Source organism: Ovis aries, chromosome 2 (assembly GCF_016772045.2).
Source record: "Ovis aries strain OAR_USU_Benz2616 breed Rambouillet chromosome 2, ARS-UI_Ramb_v3.0, whole genome shotgun sequence".
Classification (NCBI taxonomy): Eukaryota; Metazoa; Chordata; class Mammalia; order Artiodactyla; family Bovidae; genus Ovis; species Ovis aries.
The window spans coordinates 73,111,681-73,130,894 of NC_056055.1; the positions used below are offsets into that span (position 1 = coordinate 73,111,681).

The 19,214-nt window shown below is 39.6% G+C and overlaps 1 protein-coding gene across 3 annotated transcripts in view; it reads left to right on the forward strand.

The window, feature by feature from the left end:
* RCL1 (RNA terminal phosphate cyclase like 1) overlaps positions 1-19,214 on the forward strand; it is a 183,474-nt gene that overhangs the window by 7,890 nt on the left and 156,370 nt on the right. For all 3 annotated transcript variants that reach the window (XM_060409422.1, XM_060409421.1, XM_004004356.5), the window contains exons 2-3: positions 12,913-12,984; positions 15,227-15,402. In XM_060409422.1, coding sequence (XP_060265405.1) covers positions 12,913-12,984; positions 15,227-15,402 — 248 coding nt within the window. The remainder of the gene's footprint in view (positions 1-12,912; positions 12,985-15,226; positions 15,403-19,214) is intronic.

Sequence of the window (19,214 nt, forward strand, 5' to 3'; positions counted from 1 at the left end):
CTGAAAATCTTGATTCTAGCTTGTGATTCATCCAGCTCCGCATTTCACATGATGTACTCTGTATTTAAGTTAAATAAGCAGGGTGACAATGTACAGCCTTGATGTATTCCTTTCCCAATTTGGAACCAGTCTGTTGTTCTATGTCCAGTTCTAACTGTTGCATCTTAACCTGCCTACAGAATTCTTAGGAGGCAAGTCTGGTATTCCCATCTTTTAAGAGTTTTCCACAGTTTGTTGTGATCCACACAGTCAAAGCCTTTGGCGTCGTTAATAAAGCAAAAGTAAATGTTTTTCTGGCATTGTTATGTATGTAATATTCGGGTGGGCTGGTCCATTCAACTCTAGTCTTAATTTTCATGAGTATTTTAGCTGTTTAGAATAATTTTCTCTTTATAAAAAAATCATATTAGGATTTTGAAAAGAACTGTGTTAACCCTGTATGATAGTATAGGGAGAGTTATCATCTTTACTATGTTGAGTTTCCTAATCCATAAACATAATGTATCTTTCCGTTTATTTAGATCTCTGTTTTCTTTCATCAACATTCTGTAGTTTTTAGCATTTAAGTCCTGTACATGATTTGTTGATTTACACCTAAATGTCTCACTTTTTTGAGCAGTTGTAAATGATATCTGATTTTAAATTTTGGCCTTTATGTGTTCAGTTCAGTTTAGTTCAGTCGCTCAGTTGTGTCCAACTCTTTGCAACCCCATGAATCGCAGCACGCCAGGCCTCCCTGTCCATCACCAACTCCCGGAGTTCACTCAGACTCACGTCCATCGAGTCCGTGATGCCATCCAGCCATCTCATCCTCGGTCATCCCCTTCTCCTCCTGCCCCCAATCCCTCCCAGCATCAGAGTCTTTTCCAATGAGTCAGCTCTTTGCATAAGGTGGCCAAAGTATTGGAGTTTCAGCATCAGCATCATTCCCTCCAAAGAAATCCCAGGGCTGATCTCCTTCAGAATGGACTGGTTGGATCTCCTTGCAGTCCAAGGGACTCTCAAGAGTCTTCTCCAACACCACAGTTCAAAAGCATCAATTCTTCAGCACTCAGCTTTCTTCACAGTCCAGCTCTCACATCCATACATGACTACTGGAAAAACCATAGCCTTGACTAGTCGGGCCTTTGTTGGCAAAGTAATGTCTCTGCTTGTCAATATGCTGTCTAGGTTGGTCTTAACTTTTCTTCCAAGGAGTAAGCGTCTTTTAATTTCATGACTGCAGTCACCATCTGCAGTGATTTTGGAGACCCCAAAAATAAAGTCTGACACTGTTTCCACTGTTTCTCCATCTATTTGCCATGAAGTGATGGGACCAGATGCCATGATCTTCGTTTCCTGAATGTTGAGTTTTAAGCCAACTTTTTCAGTCTCCTCTTTCACTTTCATCAAGAGGCATTTTAGTTCCTCTTTGCTTCCTGCCAAAAGGGTGGTGTCGTCTGCATATCTGAGGTTGTTGATATTTCTCCCAGCAGTTTTGATTCCAGCTTGTGATTCTTCCAACCCAGCGTTTCTCATGATGTACTCTGCATAGAAGTTGAATAAGCAGGGTGACAATATACAGCCTTGATGTACTCCTTTTCCTATTTGGAACCAGTCTGTTGTTCCATGTCCAGTTCTAACTGTTGCCTCCTGACCTGCAGACAGATTTCTCAAGAGGCAGGTCAGGTGGTCTGGTATTCGCATCTCTTTTAGAATTTTCCACAGTTTATTGTGATCCACACAGTCAAAGGCTTTGGTGTAGTCAATAAAGCAGAAATAGATGTTTTTCTGGAACTCTCTTGCTTTTTCGATGATCCAGCGGATATTGGCAATTTGATCTCTGGTTCCTCTGCCTTTTCTAAAACCAGCTTGAACATCTGGAAGTTCACGGTTTATGTGTTGCTGAAGCCTGGCTTGGAGAATTTTGAGCATTACTTTACTAGCGTGTTAGATGAGTGCAATTGTGCAGTAGTTTGAGCATTCTTTGGCATTGCCTTTCTTTGGGATTGGAATGAAAACTGGCCTTTTCTAGTCCTGTGGCCACTGCTGAGTTTTCCAGATTTGCTGTGTGCTGTGTTCCAAATTCTATGTGTTCATCAATAGTATATAAAAATACAATTTTTTTTTTCATGTTTGTTTTGTGTCCTGCAACCTTGGGCTTTCCTTGTGGCTAAGCTGGTAAAGAATCTGCCTGCAATGCAGGAGGCCTGGGTTTGATCCCTGGGTTAAGAAGATCCCCTGGAAAAAGGAAAGACTACCCACTCCAGTATTCTGGCCTGGAGAATTCCATGGACTGTATAGTCCATGGGGTTGCAAAGTGTCAGACACTACTGAATAACTCAATTCCTAGCCCTGCAACCTTGCTGAATTCATTGATAAGTTCTAAATGTGTAGTGGTTTTTCTTTTTTGGTAGATTCTTTGGGATTTTTTTATGTGGACAGTCATGTCATCTGTAACTTGGAACAGTTTTATTTCTTCTTTTCTGAAATTTATACCTTTTGTTACTCCCTTATTGCACTGAGTAGGACTTCTAGCACTATGTTAAATAAGAGTAATGAGACCAAACTTCATTACCTTGTTCCCTGTCTTAGGGATAAAGCACCCACTGTTTTGCCACAAAGTATAATGTTAGGTCTATATTTTTTTTAGATTTTTAAAAATCAAGTTGAGAAAGTTCTCTTCTATTTTTCTAAGATTTGTATGTGTGTATGAATGACTGTTGTATTTTATCAAATGCACTTTTTGTACCAATGATGTGATCATGTGATTTCTCTTGTTTAGTCTGTTAATATGGTTTATTTCATTGAATGATTTTCAAATATTGAAGCATCCTTGCATTACGGGAATAAACCCTACTGGTCATGATGTGTAATTCTTTTTTTATATTACTGGATTTTATTTTCTAATATTTTGTTACAGATTTTTTCATATATATTCGTAAATGATACTCATTTTTGGACTTCCCTGATGGCTCAGATGGTAAAGAATCTGCCTGCAATTCAGGAGACCCAGGTTCGATCCCTGGGTCAGGAAGGTCCCTTGGAGAAGGAAATGGCAACCCACTCCAGTATTCTTGTCTTGAGAATTCCATGGACAGAGGAACCTGGTGGGCTACAGTCCGTGTAGTTTCCTATATTTGTACTCTTAGTCTGATTTTGATATTTTGAATAAGAATATACTAGTTTAAAATAAATTGGAAACGGTTTCCTCTTTGTTTTCTAGAAGAGATTGTGTAGAATTGATTTTAGTTCTTCAAACATTTGGTAGAATTATCCAATGAAACCATAAAGGCCTAGAGATTTCTTTTGGGGGAGTTTTAAAGAATATATTTTCAATTTCCTGAATGGTTATAGGGCCATTTAAATTACCCATTTCGTATGATGAGTTGTGGTAGTTTGTGTTTTTTGGAGAAATGGTCCATTTCATCTAAATTGTTTTATATATGTAGAGTTCATAGTTCTTTCTTATTGTGCTTTTGATGCCTGGAGGTTCTGCATTGATATTCCCTGTTTCCTGATAAACTATAGATTTGTGTCTTTTTTTTTTTTTTCCTGTGGTGCTAGAGATTTGGGGTTATTTTCTTAAAGAACCAGCTGTTTGACTAATTTTTTCCCCCCATTTTTCTTGTTTTCAATTTCATCTGCCTCTACTATTTTTATGGTTTCCTTCATTTGCTTTGGATTTATTTTGTTCTTTTTCTAAATTGAGGTGAGACAGATTATTGGAAACCTTTTCTCTTTTGTAATATAGGCATTTAGTACAATAAACTTCCCTCTTAACACAGCTTTAGCTTAGTCCCATGAATTTTCAGTGTGTCATATTTTAATTTTCATTTAATTCAATATGTTTTTCTTGCCTTTAAGACTTCTTTGATCCATGGATTATTTACAAGTGTATTGTTTAACTTCCAAGTGTTGAGTATTTTCCCGTTATCATTTTGTTATTGATATAAGTTCGATTCCATTGTGTTTAGGGAATGTGCTCTGTATATTTCAGTTGCTTTAAATTTCTTGAGGTTTCTTAAAGGCCCAAGATACCATGATCTTGGCATGTGTTCAGTGCGCACTTGGAAAGAATGTATATTCTGTTCTGTGAGTTGGGTGACACGTAGATGTTGATTAGATCCTACTGGTTGATGGAATTGCTGAGTTCTTTCTTCTGTCAGTTAGAACAGTTCTAGCTTCATATATTTTGCAGCTTTGTTGTTTGGTGGATGTAGGTTTTCTCTGCCTTCTTGGTGGATTGACCCTTTTAGTATTATGCAGTGTTGTCCTACTCTGCTTTGAGTAATTTTCTACGGTGGAGGAAATATTTCAGTGCATTAGGGTTAGAGAGGGGTCAGTTCAGTTCAGTTGCTCAGTGTGTGAGAGAAGGGTCACCTCCTCTCAATCTGTTTGAAGAAAAAGACTAAAACTGAGGAGGTTGGATACAAATAGAATACTTGAAGGTGCTAAAAATAGCATAAATCAGAAAAATAAGCTGTATTTTGTTGATTTCATTTCTTCAAAGGTTTTTTATATAAGCAAGATAAAATATCTAGGAAAATTTGAAGGTAGGAGGCAAAAAAGGTATTCTTCAGTGTTGGTTGTTTTAAATAGAGCACCACAGTTCAAAAGCATCAGTTCTTCGGTGCTCTTTATAGTCCAGCTCTCACAACCATACGTGACTACTGGAAAAACCATAGCTTTGACTAAATGGACCTTTGTTGGCAAAGTAATGTCTCAGCTTTTTAACATGCTGTCTAGTTTGGTCATAGCTTTTCCTCCAGGGAGCGAGCGTCTTGTAATTTCATGGCTGCAGTCACCATCTGCAGTGATTTTGGAGTCCCCCAAAATAAAATCTGTCACTGTTTCCATTGTTTCCCCATCTATCTGCCATCAAGTGATGGGGCCAGATGCCATGATCTTTGTTTTTGAATGTTGAGTTTTAAGCCAACTTTTTCAGTCTTCTCTTTCACTTTCATCAAGAGGCTCTTTAGTTCTTCACTTCCTGCCAAAAGGGTGGTGTCATCTGCATATCTGAGGTTATTGCTATTTCTCCCAGCAGTCTTGATTCCAGCTTGTGCTTCATCCAGCCTGGCATTTCACATGATGCATATAACTTAAATAAGCAGGGTGACAATATACAGCCTTGATGTACTCCTTTTCTGATTTTGAACCAGTCTGTTGTTCCATGTCCAGTTCTAACTGTTGCTTCCTGACCTGCATACAGATTTCTCAGGAGGCAGGTCAGGTGGTCTGGTATTCCCATCTCTTTCAGGATTTTCCACAGTTAGTTGTGATCCACACAGTCAAAGGCTTTGGCATAGTCAGTAAAGCAGAAATAGATGTTTTTCTGAAACTCTCTTGCTTTTTCTATGATCCAGTGGATGTTGGCAATTTGATTTCTGGTTCCTCTGCCTTTTCTAAAATCAGCTTGAACATCTGGAAGTTCACGGTTCATGTACTGTTGAAGCCTGGCTTGGAGAATTTTGAGCATTACTTTACTAGCATGTGAGATGAGTGCAACTGTGCGGTAGTTTGAGCATTCTTTGGCATTGCCTTTCTTTGGGATTGGAATGAAAACTGACCTTTTCCAGTCCTGTGGCCACTGCTGAGTTTTCCAAATGTGCTGGCATATTAAGTGCAGCACTTTCACAGCATCATCTTTTAGGATATGAAATAGCTCAACTGGAATTCCATCACCTCCACTAGCTTTGTTCGTAGTGATGCTTCTGAAGGCCCACTTGACTTCACATTCCAGGATGTCTGGCTCTAGGTGAGTGATCTCACCATCGTGATTATCTGGGTCATGAAGATCTTTTTTTTTGTATAATTCTTCTGTGTATTCTTACCACCGCTTCTTAATATCTTCTGCTTAATATCTTAATGCTTCTGTTAGGTCCCTACCATTTCTGTCCTTTATTGAGCCCATCTAGTATGAAAAGTTCCCTTGGTATCTCTAATTTTCTTGAAGAGATCTCTAGTCTTTCCCATTCTGTTGTTTTCCTCTATTTCTTTGCACTGATCACTTAGGAAAGTTTTCTTATCTCTCCTTGCTATTCTTTAGAACTCTGCATTCAGATAGATATATCTTTCCTTTCCTCCTTTTGCCTTTTGCTTCCCTTCTTTTCTCAGCTATTTGGAAGGCCTCCTCAGACAACCATTTTGCCTTTTTGCATTTCTTCTTCTTGGGGATGGTTTTGATCACTGCCTCCTGCACAATGTCATGAACCTCTGTCCATAGTTTTTCAGGCACTCTATCAGATTTAATCCCTTGAATCTATTTGTCACTTCCACTGTATAATTGTAAGGGATATGATTTATGTCATACCTGAATGGACTAGTGATTTTCCCTACGTTCTTCAATTTAAGTCTGAATTTTGCGATAAGGAGTTCATGATCCGAACTATAGTCAGTTCCTCGACTTGTTTTTGCTGCGTGTATAGAGATTCTCCACCTTTGGCTGGAAAGAGTATAACCAATCTGATTTCAGTATTGACTATCTGGTGATGTCAATGAATAGAGTCGTCTTTTTGTGTTGTTGGAAGAAGAACATTAAGAGACATATCAATTTTATCAAAATATATGGGAGCCTACCAAAGAAAAATTTACCAATCTAAACACTTTGGTAATGAAGAAGAAAAACAACAGAACAATGAACTGAGATATTTAGAAGTGGAACAAATTTACAAGCCAAAAACTAAATGAAAATATTTTAAAGGAAGAGATAAACAAAATGGAAAATAGCAAAAGACATCAAGTTAATTCATTAAAAAAACACAAGACAAATCAATAGACGCATTCATTTGTGAAAGGAAAGAAAGTATGAATTAATGAAATAAAAAATCTAATTAATGTAAAAGATCAAGAACATTTGTGATAGACTATTCTCTATTATTTACTGATACATTTGGAATTAACATAGTTATGTAAAAAGATAACAAATCAAAATAGATGAAATTTTTAAAGACACCCAAAGATAAAACCAAAACAAAAGGAATAGAAAAATTCATCAAGTAATAAATAGAAAAGAGCACTGAAGTTGCTAGAAAATTTCCCCCCAATATTCAAAGAAAAATAATTATTATTTTACACATCCCAAAGAACAAAAAAGAATGTATAGAGATGATTTCAGTTGTAGGGTACTTAAGAGCACCACACACAAAAAAATTAAATTACAAAATAACCTCATTTAATGAAGCCAAATGAAAAACCCTAAATAAATCTTTTAAAAATAGATCATAACAAATTTTTAAACTATCCACTATTATTAGGAAGGGTACATCCCAAGAATTGGCTACAGATAAATCACATGGAAAAGTATAACATAATTAAATGTAAGATTAAACACAAAAATGAGAAAAAAAAATCACATAACCAACTTAATTGCTACTAAAAAGACACCTGACAAAATTGAACATCCATCTTTCAGTAAACTGTTTCAAAAACCATGAAGAATCAAATGTAATAGTTTCCACATGAAAACAGAAGTTCAAGGAGAACATCTTTATGACCTTGGTGAAGGCAAAGATTTCCTTAAAAGGCCACAGAAAGATTTATAAATTGGGTTCTCACACACTAGCAAAGTTAATGCTCAAAATTCTCCAAGCCAGGCTTCAACAGTACATGAACCGTGAACTTCCAGATGTTCAAGCTGGTTTTAGAAAAGGCAGAGGAACCAGAAATCAAATTGCCAACATCCGCTGGATCATAGAAAAAGCAAGAGTTTCAGAAAAACATCTATTTCTGCTTTATTGACTATGCCAAGGCCTTTGACTGTGTGGATCACAACTAACTGTGGAAAATTCTGAAAGAGATGGGAATACCAGACCACCTGACCTGCCTCCTGAGAAATCTGTATGCAGGTCAAGAAGCAACAGTTAGAACTGGACATGGAACAACAGACTGGTTCAAAATCAGAAAAGGAGTACATCAAGGCTGTATATTGTCACCCTGCTATTTAAGTTATATGCAGAGTACATCATTCGAAATGCCAGGCTGGATGAAGCACAAGCTGGAATCAAGACTGCTGGGAGAAATAGCAATAACCTCAGATATGCAGATGACACCACCCTTTTGGCAGGAAGCGAAGACGAACTAAAGAGCCTCTTGATGAAAGTGAAAGAGAAGACTGAAAAAGTTGGCTTAAAACTCAACATTCAAAAACAAAGATCATGGCATCTGGCCCCATCACTTGATGGCAGATAGATGGGGAAACAATGGAAACAGTGACAGATTTTATTTTGGGGGACTCCAAAATCATTGCAGATGGTGACTGTGGCCATGAAATTACAAGATGCTTGCTCCCTGGAGGAAAAGTTATGACCAACCTAGACAGCTTATTAAAAAGCTGAGACATTACTTTGCCAACAAAGGTCCATTTAGTCAAAGCTATGGTTTTTCCAGTAGTCATGTATGGGTGTAAGAGTTGGACTATCTAGAAAGCTGAGCACCAAAGAATGGATGCTTTTGAACTGTGGTGTTGGAGAAGACTCTAGAGAGTCCCTTGGACTGCAAGGATATCCAACCAGTCCATCCTAAAGGAAATCAGTCCTGAATATTCATTGGAAGGACTGATGCTGAAGCTGAAACTCCAATATTTTGGCCACCTAATGTGAAGACCTGATTCATTTGAAAAGACCCTGCTGCTGGGAAAGATTGAAGTTAGGAGAAGGGGATGACAGCGGATGAGATGGTTGAATGTCATCACCGACTTGATGGACATGAGTTTGAGCAAGCTCTAGGAGTTAATGATGCACAGCGAAGCCTGGCGTGCTGCAGTCCATGGGACTGCGAAGAGTCAGATGTGACTGAGCCACTGAACTGAACTGACATGATTTATAATTTAGGAAAGATGGGATGTATTTAAGTTCAAATAACTTATTATTTGTCACATTCTGCATAATTGTATAAAATATGTAAATGCTTTATATATATTATTTCCAAGTGAGTGAACATCCTTTAATTTATTCTGAAACTTGGGTATGTATTTGTAATTTCTACCTTTTTAGGATTAAATGTTGAAAATAGTAACTCCTAATTTCATGTGTTAATAGTTTGCTGTCTTTTCTTTTAGTTCTGTCTCTGACGGAATTGTAATCACATTGTATATATTACTTAAAATTTGTTTTCCTCAAAATAGTGTGAACATTTTCTTTTGTAATTAAGCAGTTATTTAAAAAATGATGGCTGCATTGTATTATAAAGACCTTTCATAGGCTAGTTAATGAGAGCAGTGTTTATTGGTTGTTTAAATTGTGCTACAGTACCTTTATTGGTATTTTTTCAATTTAATTTTTATGTATTTTTAAAAAAATGTGTACACATGACAGGAAATTCAAAACAAACAAAGTGGTTTACAGAGTCTGTCTCTGTTTCTTTCCCAATCTTCCTTCCTTGTGAAGCAACCAGTGTTGTTGGTTTGTTGTGTTTCTTCTCAGGGCTCTTTTTTTTTTCTATAAATAAGCAAATAGATTCTGTTTCCTTTCTCAGAAAAAGGCCATTTGCATCTTACTTTTTTCCCAGTCAATATACTATGGAGATGATTCATATCACTGTATGAAAAATCGCACTAATTTGATAGCTGCAGAGTGTTCTGGTATATAAATGAGTCATAATTTATTTGGAGAAGGCAGTGGCACCCTACTCCAGTACTCTTGCCTGGAAAATCCCATGGACGGAGGAGCCTGTGCAGTCCATGGGGTCGCTGAGGGTCGGACACGACTGAGCTACTTCACTTTCACTTTCACTTTCCATGTACCCAGTGGTAGCTAGTCTCCTGACCATTGTGGCGTTCTTGTTGATTCTCCTTAGAGCTGTGTAACCTAATTATGTATTCTTAACCCATCTAGTAAAATTGTGCTTTTGGGGGGAACTTCCTCCCTAATGCTAGATACCTGAAATTCTGTACTCCTAGGAGCAGTCTTGAAGAAGTGAGGTGGCAGGGAATCCTACACATCTTGTTTTAATGAAGTTTGAGGCTTCAGTCTGACTATTATTAGACGAACTTGAGATCTTTTTCGTACCAGGTGATGGAGCTGTATCTTCACTGTTACTAGGATTCAGGAACTAGCTCTGCGTTGGTTCTTTGAGGTACTGCTTCTAAAGCACCTGTTTACTGTGACCCGGGGATGGTTTTGTCTGGAGGTCTTCTTAAGTGCTCATTTTCTTCCTACTTGTGTTCCTCTGCTGGACATTTTAAACTGTGTTCATGCTCAAGAGCCCCTGTGGATTGCAAAAAAACCCCTACTTTCAAAGTAACTTGTTTTCTTTTCTTTACTGATTTATAAAAGCTATGGAGTTTATAATCTTGGACTTTATTCATAAACGCTTGTTTGCCTCACCCATTTAGGCAGCCTGAAAGCTTGAGCAGGTCAAGTTTTCTCTTTTTTGTGCAGAATACCTTGCATTTTCTATAAACATAGGTAGACAGTGGCATGGCATTAATACATCCTGCCTACATTAAAAACATACAATATTCTATATAAAAGGCCATAGACATAATATGTAGTTCAGTTTTGTAGCTGACTTAACCTTTGAACTTTCATGGTGCTACTTCTGTGTAACCCAATACATATACAAGTATATATTGAACTGAGACTAAAATTTCATGAACAATACCTTTACTATGTAACTGATAGTGTTTTTTCTATTCTAATTTCATTAAAGATAAATGTTGTCTGGGGACTCATTAAGTCATCTGCAGGACCTTCAGTAAATCAGTTGAAAGGTATTTTCTAGAGGAGGAGGTTAGCTTTGAGAGATTAAGCTGAGTGAGGCAAACCCAGCCCTGGTTTGGTTTGGAGCATGGACTCTAGAGAAGGGCAGACTTGGGTTCAAGTCTTCCCTCTGCCAGTTGGGCCTCAGCCTTCTGTAAAACTGGAAACACTTCCTGCTTAGTGGTTGTGAGGATCATATAAGGTAAGCATTAACACAGCTGCTGTTATTAGCCATTATGCCTTATTTTAGGACTTAAGGGAGCTTCTCTGACTTCTAGCCTGGTGCTCTTTGTACAGATTGCAGAATCTGCTGTGACGGGAGTTATGGGACAGCATTAAGTAACAACAGGTGGATGGGAATTGCTTCGTTGATCTGCTCACCCTTTGGGATCAGTTTAGGTTACTGTTAAGGTCTATGCTCTCAAACTGTGCTAGTTTATTAGAGGAGTAGAAACTGCCTGACGAAGAAGGCAATGGCAGCCCACTGCAGTACTCTTGCCTGGAAAATCCCATGGATGGAGGAGCCTGGTAGGCTGTAGTCCATGGGGTTGCTAAGAGTCAGGCACGGAGCGACTTCACTTTCACTTTTCGCTTCCATGCATTGGAGAAGGAAATGGCAACCCACTCCGGCGTTCTTGCCTGGAGAATCCCAGGGATGGTGGAGCCTGGTGGGCTGCCATCTGTGGGATCTCACAGGGTCGGACACAACTGAAGCAACTTAGCAGCAGCAGGAACTGCCTGATGGAGAAGGAAATGGCAACCCACTCCAGTATTCTTGCCTGGAGAATCCCAGGGACAGAGGAGCCTGGTGGGCTGCCGTCTGTGGGGTCGCACAGAGTCGGACACGACTGACATGACTTAGCAGCAGCAGCAGGAACTGCCTGAAAGCATCAGGCAGTCACCATGCCTTCAGTACAGAAAACTTGGTCTTCCTATTTCCATTCATGGGAGGGATGTTGAAGCTAAAGCTCTGTGTATATGTGTATGTGAAAGAAAGAAAAAATGAAGTAACTCAGTCATGTCCGACTCTTTGTGACCCCATGGACTGTATAGCCCACCAGGCTCCTCCGTCTATGGGATTTTCCAGGCAAGAATACTGCAGTGGGTTGTATGTATATAATATCAATTCAGGAGAACAGAGAACATATACTTCTGATTCTTCTCTCTGTCTTTTCATATTTCACATTTACAATCTATCCCCTCACGTTTTAGAGAATAACCAGCTTTTGTATTTTTTAATTAATTTTTTTATTGAAGGATAATTGCTTTACAGAATTTTGTTTTCTGCCAAACTGAACAGCTTTGTTAACAATTTATTCATAAAAGTAACTGAAGCAAATTTAAACATTAAAATTTAAACAAGAAAAATTCATATAAAATGCTACTGTAAAGAGAAACCTGTTTATTAACAGTTGGTGTTTTTTTTCTTCTAATCTTTCTCATGCATTAAAAAAGTGACAATAATACTATATATTCAGGCACCTTGTAATAAAATTAAAAATTGAACTGATTAGAAAGTTCTAGATCAATAAGATGATAGAGGAAGGGAGAAGGGCACTTTGTTGAATGAGAGAGGCAGTGACCTTTTACTGTCTCTGAGATTGAAGGGTATTCTGCAGCAAGTAAGAGTTTGACTTTAAAACTCTTTCCTGCTTTCTGTTCTTTCTCTCATCTGGCACACACTCCTGAGATCAGAACAAATGGGTGTTATGCTGCTGAAATTAATATCCCATTAGATTGCTGGTAGAGTTCCTATTTTTTGGTGGAATACAAAAACTGAGTTGTTTTTAATAGTTCTACTAAACATGCCTATGGGCTTCCCAGGTGGCTCAGTGGTAAAAAATCTGCCTGCCAGTGCAGGAGAGGCAAGGGACAAGAGTTCGATTCCTGGGTTGGGAAGATCCCCTGGAGAAGGAAATGACAACTCACTCTAGTACTCTTGCGTGGGATATCCCATGGACAGAGGAGCCTAGTGGGCCAAGTCCATAGGGTTGCAAAAGAGTTGGACACTACTTAGCAACTGAACAACAGCAACAGCAAGACATGCAAATGCTAGTCACTGCTTCTCAGCTGCTTCAGATTCCTTGGCCAGTGTGCTCACCCAGGTCCCGTGAAGAACCCAGTGGGATGCAGGAAGTAACCTACCCTGTGCTGCAGTACTTGGATGGGATGTGCTGTCTGGAAATGATGACCTAATTGGAGGCCAATCAGGTTTCTTTCCTCCCCACAGATTTTGAAGCCAGCTTCATAAGACTATTGGACAAAGTAACTAATGGTTCTCGAATTGAAATAAACCAAACAGGTAAGCTCCTTTTCTTCCCATTCCTGAAAGCACTTACATGTACTACTTAAATATTCCTCTGTTACTCACTCTTTTTGATGGTATAAATATTGTATTTGAATGGAAAGACCCAGTTTCCTGTCTGTGATATGATTGTCTGAAGATAATATGTGAAATTGCCAATTTAAGGGACATATACTTAAGGAAGTGAGAACAGTGAAAATTTTGGATAAACAGACAAGCACCTCCTCTCTTTTAAACAATAGAAGTGTTTTATACCTAACTTTATGTACAGCTTTTCAATGTCCATGTAGCTTATGTTGTCACAATAAAATCTTACAACAAACTCTGAGGTAGCTGTATATGATGAATTTTAATTTTTTTTATTTTGTCTTTTAAAATAAGTTTATACAAGTATGTGCAAAAAATGTGAAAATCCCTTCACCTGTTTCCCCTTCCATTCACTCTCCCAGGGGCAGCCATGGGGACTTTGTCCTGGTCTCCTTTATATGTATTTGCTTCCATGGGCATTTTTGTATCTCAAACCATCAACAGGATCAGGCTGTTCGTACTGTTCTGCAGCCAGCTGTTTTTTATTAGCACAGATATCTCGGAATTTGCTTGCCAGGCACATGCAGGTCCATCTCAATTGTTCAGTGACGTTACATTGTATTCTGTTGTATGGATACATGGTAGCTTATTTGACTGTTCCCTGCTGATAAGCATTTAAGTTGTTTCTAGCTTTTTGTCTAGTTGTGTTTTTTTCCCTTCTTTTTTTTTTTTGCTATTAGAAATTGTTAGCTACATTGTATAGATGATCATTGCAAACATGCTTTGATTGTCTCCATGAGCTATGTGCCTTTGCACATGTATTCAACAGAGGAAACTGAACTTTTCTGTGTGTTGGCTCTGTTAAGGGAGAAGACAAGCTTGGCTTTATAAGTGGCCATGGGACGATCTGTAGCTGCATTCAGCCATACCTCACAGAGAACAGGTTTCAGAAGTAAAACATCGGATGCCCTTTGCAAGCTATGATTCCTTTAGTCTTCCTTGACTCCTTTACTTTGAAATTGCAGGGAATGTTTTCAGTGATTTTTATTGGTGATTCAGAGGACAATAAATTCTGTTGTTTTGGGGTCATATCTACAGCTTAGTTGAGAAATAAGATATTTATATAATCCTGCTTCCTTCTACCTCTTGTGTCTACCCGCCCGCCCTACCCCTCTCAGCCTTCATTTTGATGATCTAGTTAGTTTCTTATTTTGTTAATTTGCCGGCATAGACAGATTTTAGTGCACAGTTTCATGGTTATAGAGTCTTTGGGAGTTGGGGGCTTTTGGACCTAAAAGTGTCATAAATAGTATTTAGAATAACTAAAGTAGAGTTTTCTAACTTTGATTAGAATATGATTCTGATTGTGATTATTGTGATTTTGATTTTTTAATATGGTGAAACCTGTATTTCTTGTGTCAAACTCCCAAGTGCTGCTTTCCTTTTGGTGACTGAACATAGTTCCTTCCTCTAATGTTAGATTTCTTTATTGGTAAATTGTGCCAGGAGAACTTGGCCAGGGATTATTAGTATCAAAAACATATTGTGTTCATTTCTTCATATTCCCTGAATCATCTAGCATATTTTATTTGGTTTTTCCTCTAATATGTAAACCTAGTAAGAAACTTTTTGGATGATATGCATATTTGAAAGAATAAAGAAAGATAAAGTGTTTCCACTAAAGCAGTTCAATAATTTTAGACATTTCCATTTGTTACTATTAAATTAAAATAGTTACTATTAATGGAAGTGAGTGCCATAAGTACTTGCCCTCTCCAGGTACCTAGTTTGGTGACTGTGGTATTGGGAAATCTGATTTCCTGGGCCTTGAAGAAGCTGATTGCTGGCATGATGATTTCAGAACATCATTTGTAAACCCCAACATTGGCACAATCTGAGAGCATGCTGTTGGGAGACTAGGGTGCCTGTTAGGATATATCTCTTCTGTGCCCTGCCGTGACTCTGGCAATTCAAATGGCTTAGGGAGGGGTTTAATTTATTACTGTTTATTAAATTACACTCACAGTTTATTATTGTTACAAGGACTTGACAGTAATGAGTCAGCTTTTGGAGTGAAGTATGTGGGCTCTCAGGAATGGCATTTTGAACTCTTGGATGCCCTTGCCAGACTTTCCCCTTGGGACTGACTGTTTCATTGCCTTTGTGACTCTTTTTTTTTTCCTTCTGCTGACTTTCTTTCCTCTGTTGTAAGGAACGACCTTATATTATCAGCCTGGCCTCTTGTATGGTGGGTCCCTGGAGCATGACTGCAGCGTTCTTCGCGGCATTGGGTATTATCTGGAAAGCCTGCTCTGCCTGGCTCCATTTATGAAGCACCCGCTGAGAATAGTTCTGCGAGGAGTGACCAATGACCAGGTTGACCCTTCGGTGAGTAGCGAGGCCACACCACACTGTGATTTTTGTCTCCTGTCACACCTAACTTCTGAGAAACTAGTTCCTGATAAAACACAGTTTATTGTTGAGTGTATTTGTTTTGTCATTTACCTTGAAGTTTAGAGATTAATCACTCCAGAAGGCAGATGAGCCAAGATTCATAATCATCAGATTCAGTGACGATTGTTAATCTTCTTCAAGGTGCCTTTCATTGTTATGTCTAAGAACCTTCTGAACAGATGCTTGCAATCTCATCATGTTTGACATGAAATATGGCTCTGTTGACTGAAGTGTGTGAGAGTGGAGTTTTCATAAGGTCATGTGATGGTTGAGGCTGAAAGGCAGCAGATCAAAATTTTAGGCAGAGAATAATATCTTCTTGGCGTGCTGCAGCATAATCTTCACTTAGGCGTCAACTGTACACTTTAGGACTTTCTTCTTCTGAGAATAGTTTGCAGATTTAGAGAAAGGGCATAAGGCCAAGGAAGGTATATATGAGCTTGGCCAGTGTATGAGCATCAGCAAGCTTCTTAATAAGCATGCTGCATTTGTGGGGAGGATAGTTTAATGTACAACTAGAATATTCATTGTGGCTACCACAACTGTCTTAATGCCAGTCTGGGATGGGTTTTATTGTGTGTGTGTGTGAGAGAGAGACAGACAGGTTGGGGAGAGGGAGACTGATGGATTAGAGCAGGTCTTCCTTAGACCTTTCGTAGTGAGGCAACGATCCCTACCTTTGGATGCTCTGCTGTCCAGAGAAGATATCTTCAAACTGAGGGCCATAATGTGAAGTTCTAACCAAGGATACTTGTCTTAACCTCGGCAGACATTAGAACAAGACCACTGAAGGGGTGGCTTCGGAGGCAGACGTGTGTGGCATCCCTAACCAGGGAAGACCAGTTAGGTGGTGCAGTGAACCCCAAAGCAGAGACTGCTGGTATTCACCAGGATGCTGATGAGGTTATAAACATGATTAATATGTTCTTGGGCAATAAAAGATTTACTCCTGAATTCTTAGGATTCGGGTACATAAACTCTTCCCAGGATCCGAAGTAGAGTGCAAGATCTGATATTCTTAACTGTATACGAATGCTGCGTAAACTGTTTAGAATTTCAAAGTAATTTCAAGTGGTTGCTTATTTCTCGCATTTTCCCGGAAGATTCTAGGAAATGGGTTCTTCAGTTAAAAGTAAGAGAGGAGACCTCTACTATTTCAGATTGGGAGGGGGAGGGGAAAGTGCCTTGACTCTTGCGAAAAGTTCCTGAAGCAGACAGGAGATGTTGGCACCATGTATTCCAGTTTTGTACTCTCTTTCTATAATTGCCAGTGATCTTAAAAGCTGTTATCACTGACAGTACTAAAAATGTACATATTTACATATTAACAATGACAAAGATTAATTGACAGATTCCCTAGAAATAGTATTTTATTCTTTCTAGCAGCATATTAAAAGGCTTTCTTGTAGTTTTCACATGCTACAGGACTAAAATGACCTTGGTTAGTACCTGGCTCCAGTCCAGGATAAAGTAAATACACCTAATCCTGGATAAAGAGTAACTTCTTCAGCCTGTGGCTTCTTCGTTTTGAACTTTCTCTTTAATGTGTAGTTTCCCCATCAATTTATGTCCACACCTACTGTCTGCACACAGGGATGAATACGATGAGTTCTGCCCGTAGGGCATGTGGTTTCATGGGGTGAACAGCTGTGAACACAGCCAGGGAGACCACAAGGTTGGATACCTCTGGGCTCTGGCAGACGTACAAGCCAAGTGCTGAGGGCTGGGGAGGGCTTTCAAGAGGAAGGGAAGCCCCAGAGTCAGTCATGGTTTTAGGAAGATAACTGTATCGCTGAGAGAAGGGTGAATTGCCAAGTTGTCAACCAGTATGAACTTGATGCAGAGGGAAGTGGAAGGGTAGACAGATATAAAGGGCAGTGTGCAGGGAGGGGCTTCATAACTCGATAACTAATTGGAGATGGGATAGGAGGAAGGGGTCACAGGTAAATCTATGATTTCTGTCACGGATGACTTGAAAGGATAGTGATCAGAAAGAGTTTGACATGGGGAAGAGGAAAATTGTGATGGGGTGATTGTTGATGTGTCTGATTTTGGTCCTGTTCTCTGGGATATTGATGGGCTATCCATGGGAGATGTCCAGTTGGGAATTACTGTTTGGAGCCTCAGATCATCAGAATCTTACCTACTGATATTTCACTCTGTAGGAGAATGAGGTTGATGCATACCGAGGCTGATCACTGGGGGCTTTTTGGCTCAGTAAGTCTGACAGGTGTTTTTCTCTTGGCCTGCATAGTGTGCGGGTGCTGTTGGTATTGGTTTGTGTATCTGAATTGGTTGTTCTTCTTTGAAACCCCAGAGTTTTTCATTGCAGTAGGTCAGCGTGGCTGTTTCTCCACAACAGCAATCCATCAGAGCTGAGTAGCACCTGCCCTCTTGGGAAGAGGCGTGAGAGTTCCATTTGGACACAGGTCTTAACTGACTTCATCATTGACTTAACATCCCTTTCTGGCCTCAGTGGGCCAGTAGAGTTTTGGCCTTGTGGTTCCAGGGACTGAGAATAGATGAAGAAGAGGAATAAGTGTGTAAAGAGTGAGTTGGGGAAGAGGAGCTGGAGACAGTGACTGTGGAAATAGAAGGATTTGGAGACGCCAAGGAGGAGCTGAGTTCTGAAAAGCTGGGGATGATCCAAGAGTCATTCCTTGCAGGAGTTGAGTTGGGATTGGGTAGGGAGATGCAGCAGTGAGAATTTCTGTTGAGCTTTAAGAGAACAGTATCATTAGGTTGCAAGATCACACACAGGTTCAGAATGAGTAAGAAATAGAACCATAGAAGGTTGGGAGATTCTTCCAAAATGCTAGATAGGATGTCTCCTTAAGAGCTGAGGTTGGGGATTTTTAAGTGAGAGAAACTTGCACTTGTTTGTAGGCTATAATGGAGAAGGAAAAAGTTAAAATGAGAAGGGTAGAAGGGCTTAATAGGGCCACCTACAGATGTCCAGGGGATAGAAGGAGCAGTGATGGGATGAGCCTTGTAAAGGGGTAGGGACATTTTGGAGACAAAATGGAAGGAAATGGGGGGAAATTTTGAGAAGAAAAATTCTAGAAGGTCTCCTTTGAGTCTCAGTGATTTGATACTGGTGCCCCCCATGCCCCCCGTTGATATTTACTGGTGCCAGCAGTTGGCCAGATGGTGAGTGAAGAGTCCGCCCTCTTTCAGGGCTGTCCTAGCAGAGAAAAGAAGTGGAGTGAAGTCTGCTGTGTCCTGGCCACTTGTTTAGGTGGACCTCTGTCAGTATCCGTATTTATTTGATTCATGAGGGTTAGGTAGATGTTCTTACCACTGTTTCAGACAAGGGAACTGAAGGGAACAGGTTTCTTCCCTTTTTCTGTTTGTTGTGGTGTGTGCTAAGTTGCTTCAGCCATGTTTGACTCTCTGCGACCCTGTGGATTGTAGCCTGCCAGGCTCCTCTGTCCATGGGATTCTCCAGGAAAGAATACTGGAGAATACTCGATTGCCATTTCCTTCTCCGGGGTATCTTCCTGACCCATGGATTGAACCTGAGTCTCTTATGTCTCCCGCATTGGCAGACAAGTTCTTTACCACTAGGGCCATCTGGGAAGCTATGGGTCTGATCATATTTCTACCTGTTGACTGATGGGACTGTAAGGGTGATGCCTTTGCCCTGAGGTTCCACTTGGGTCAGACTTTTGCCTTTTGTCTCTGACTGCAGAGTAACAGATAGGTTTCCTTGAAGCAGAACCCACAGACCACCCCCACTTTGCTAG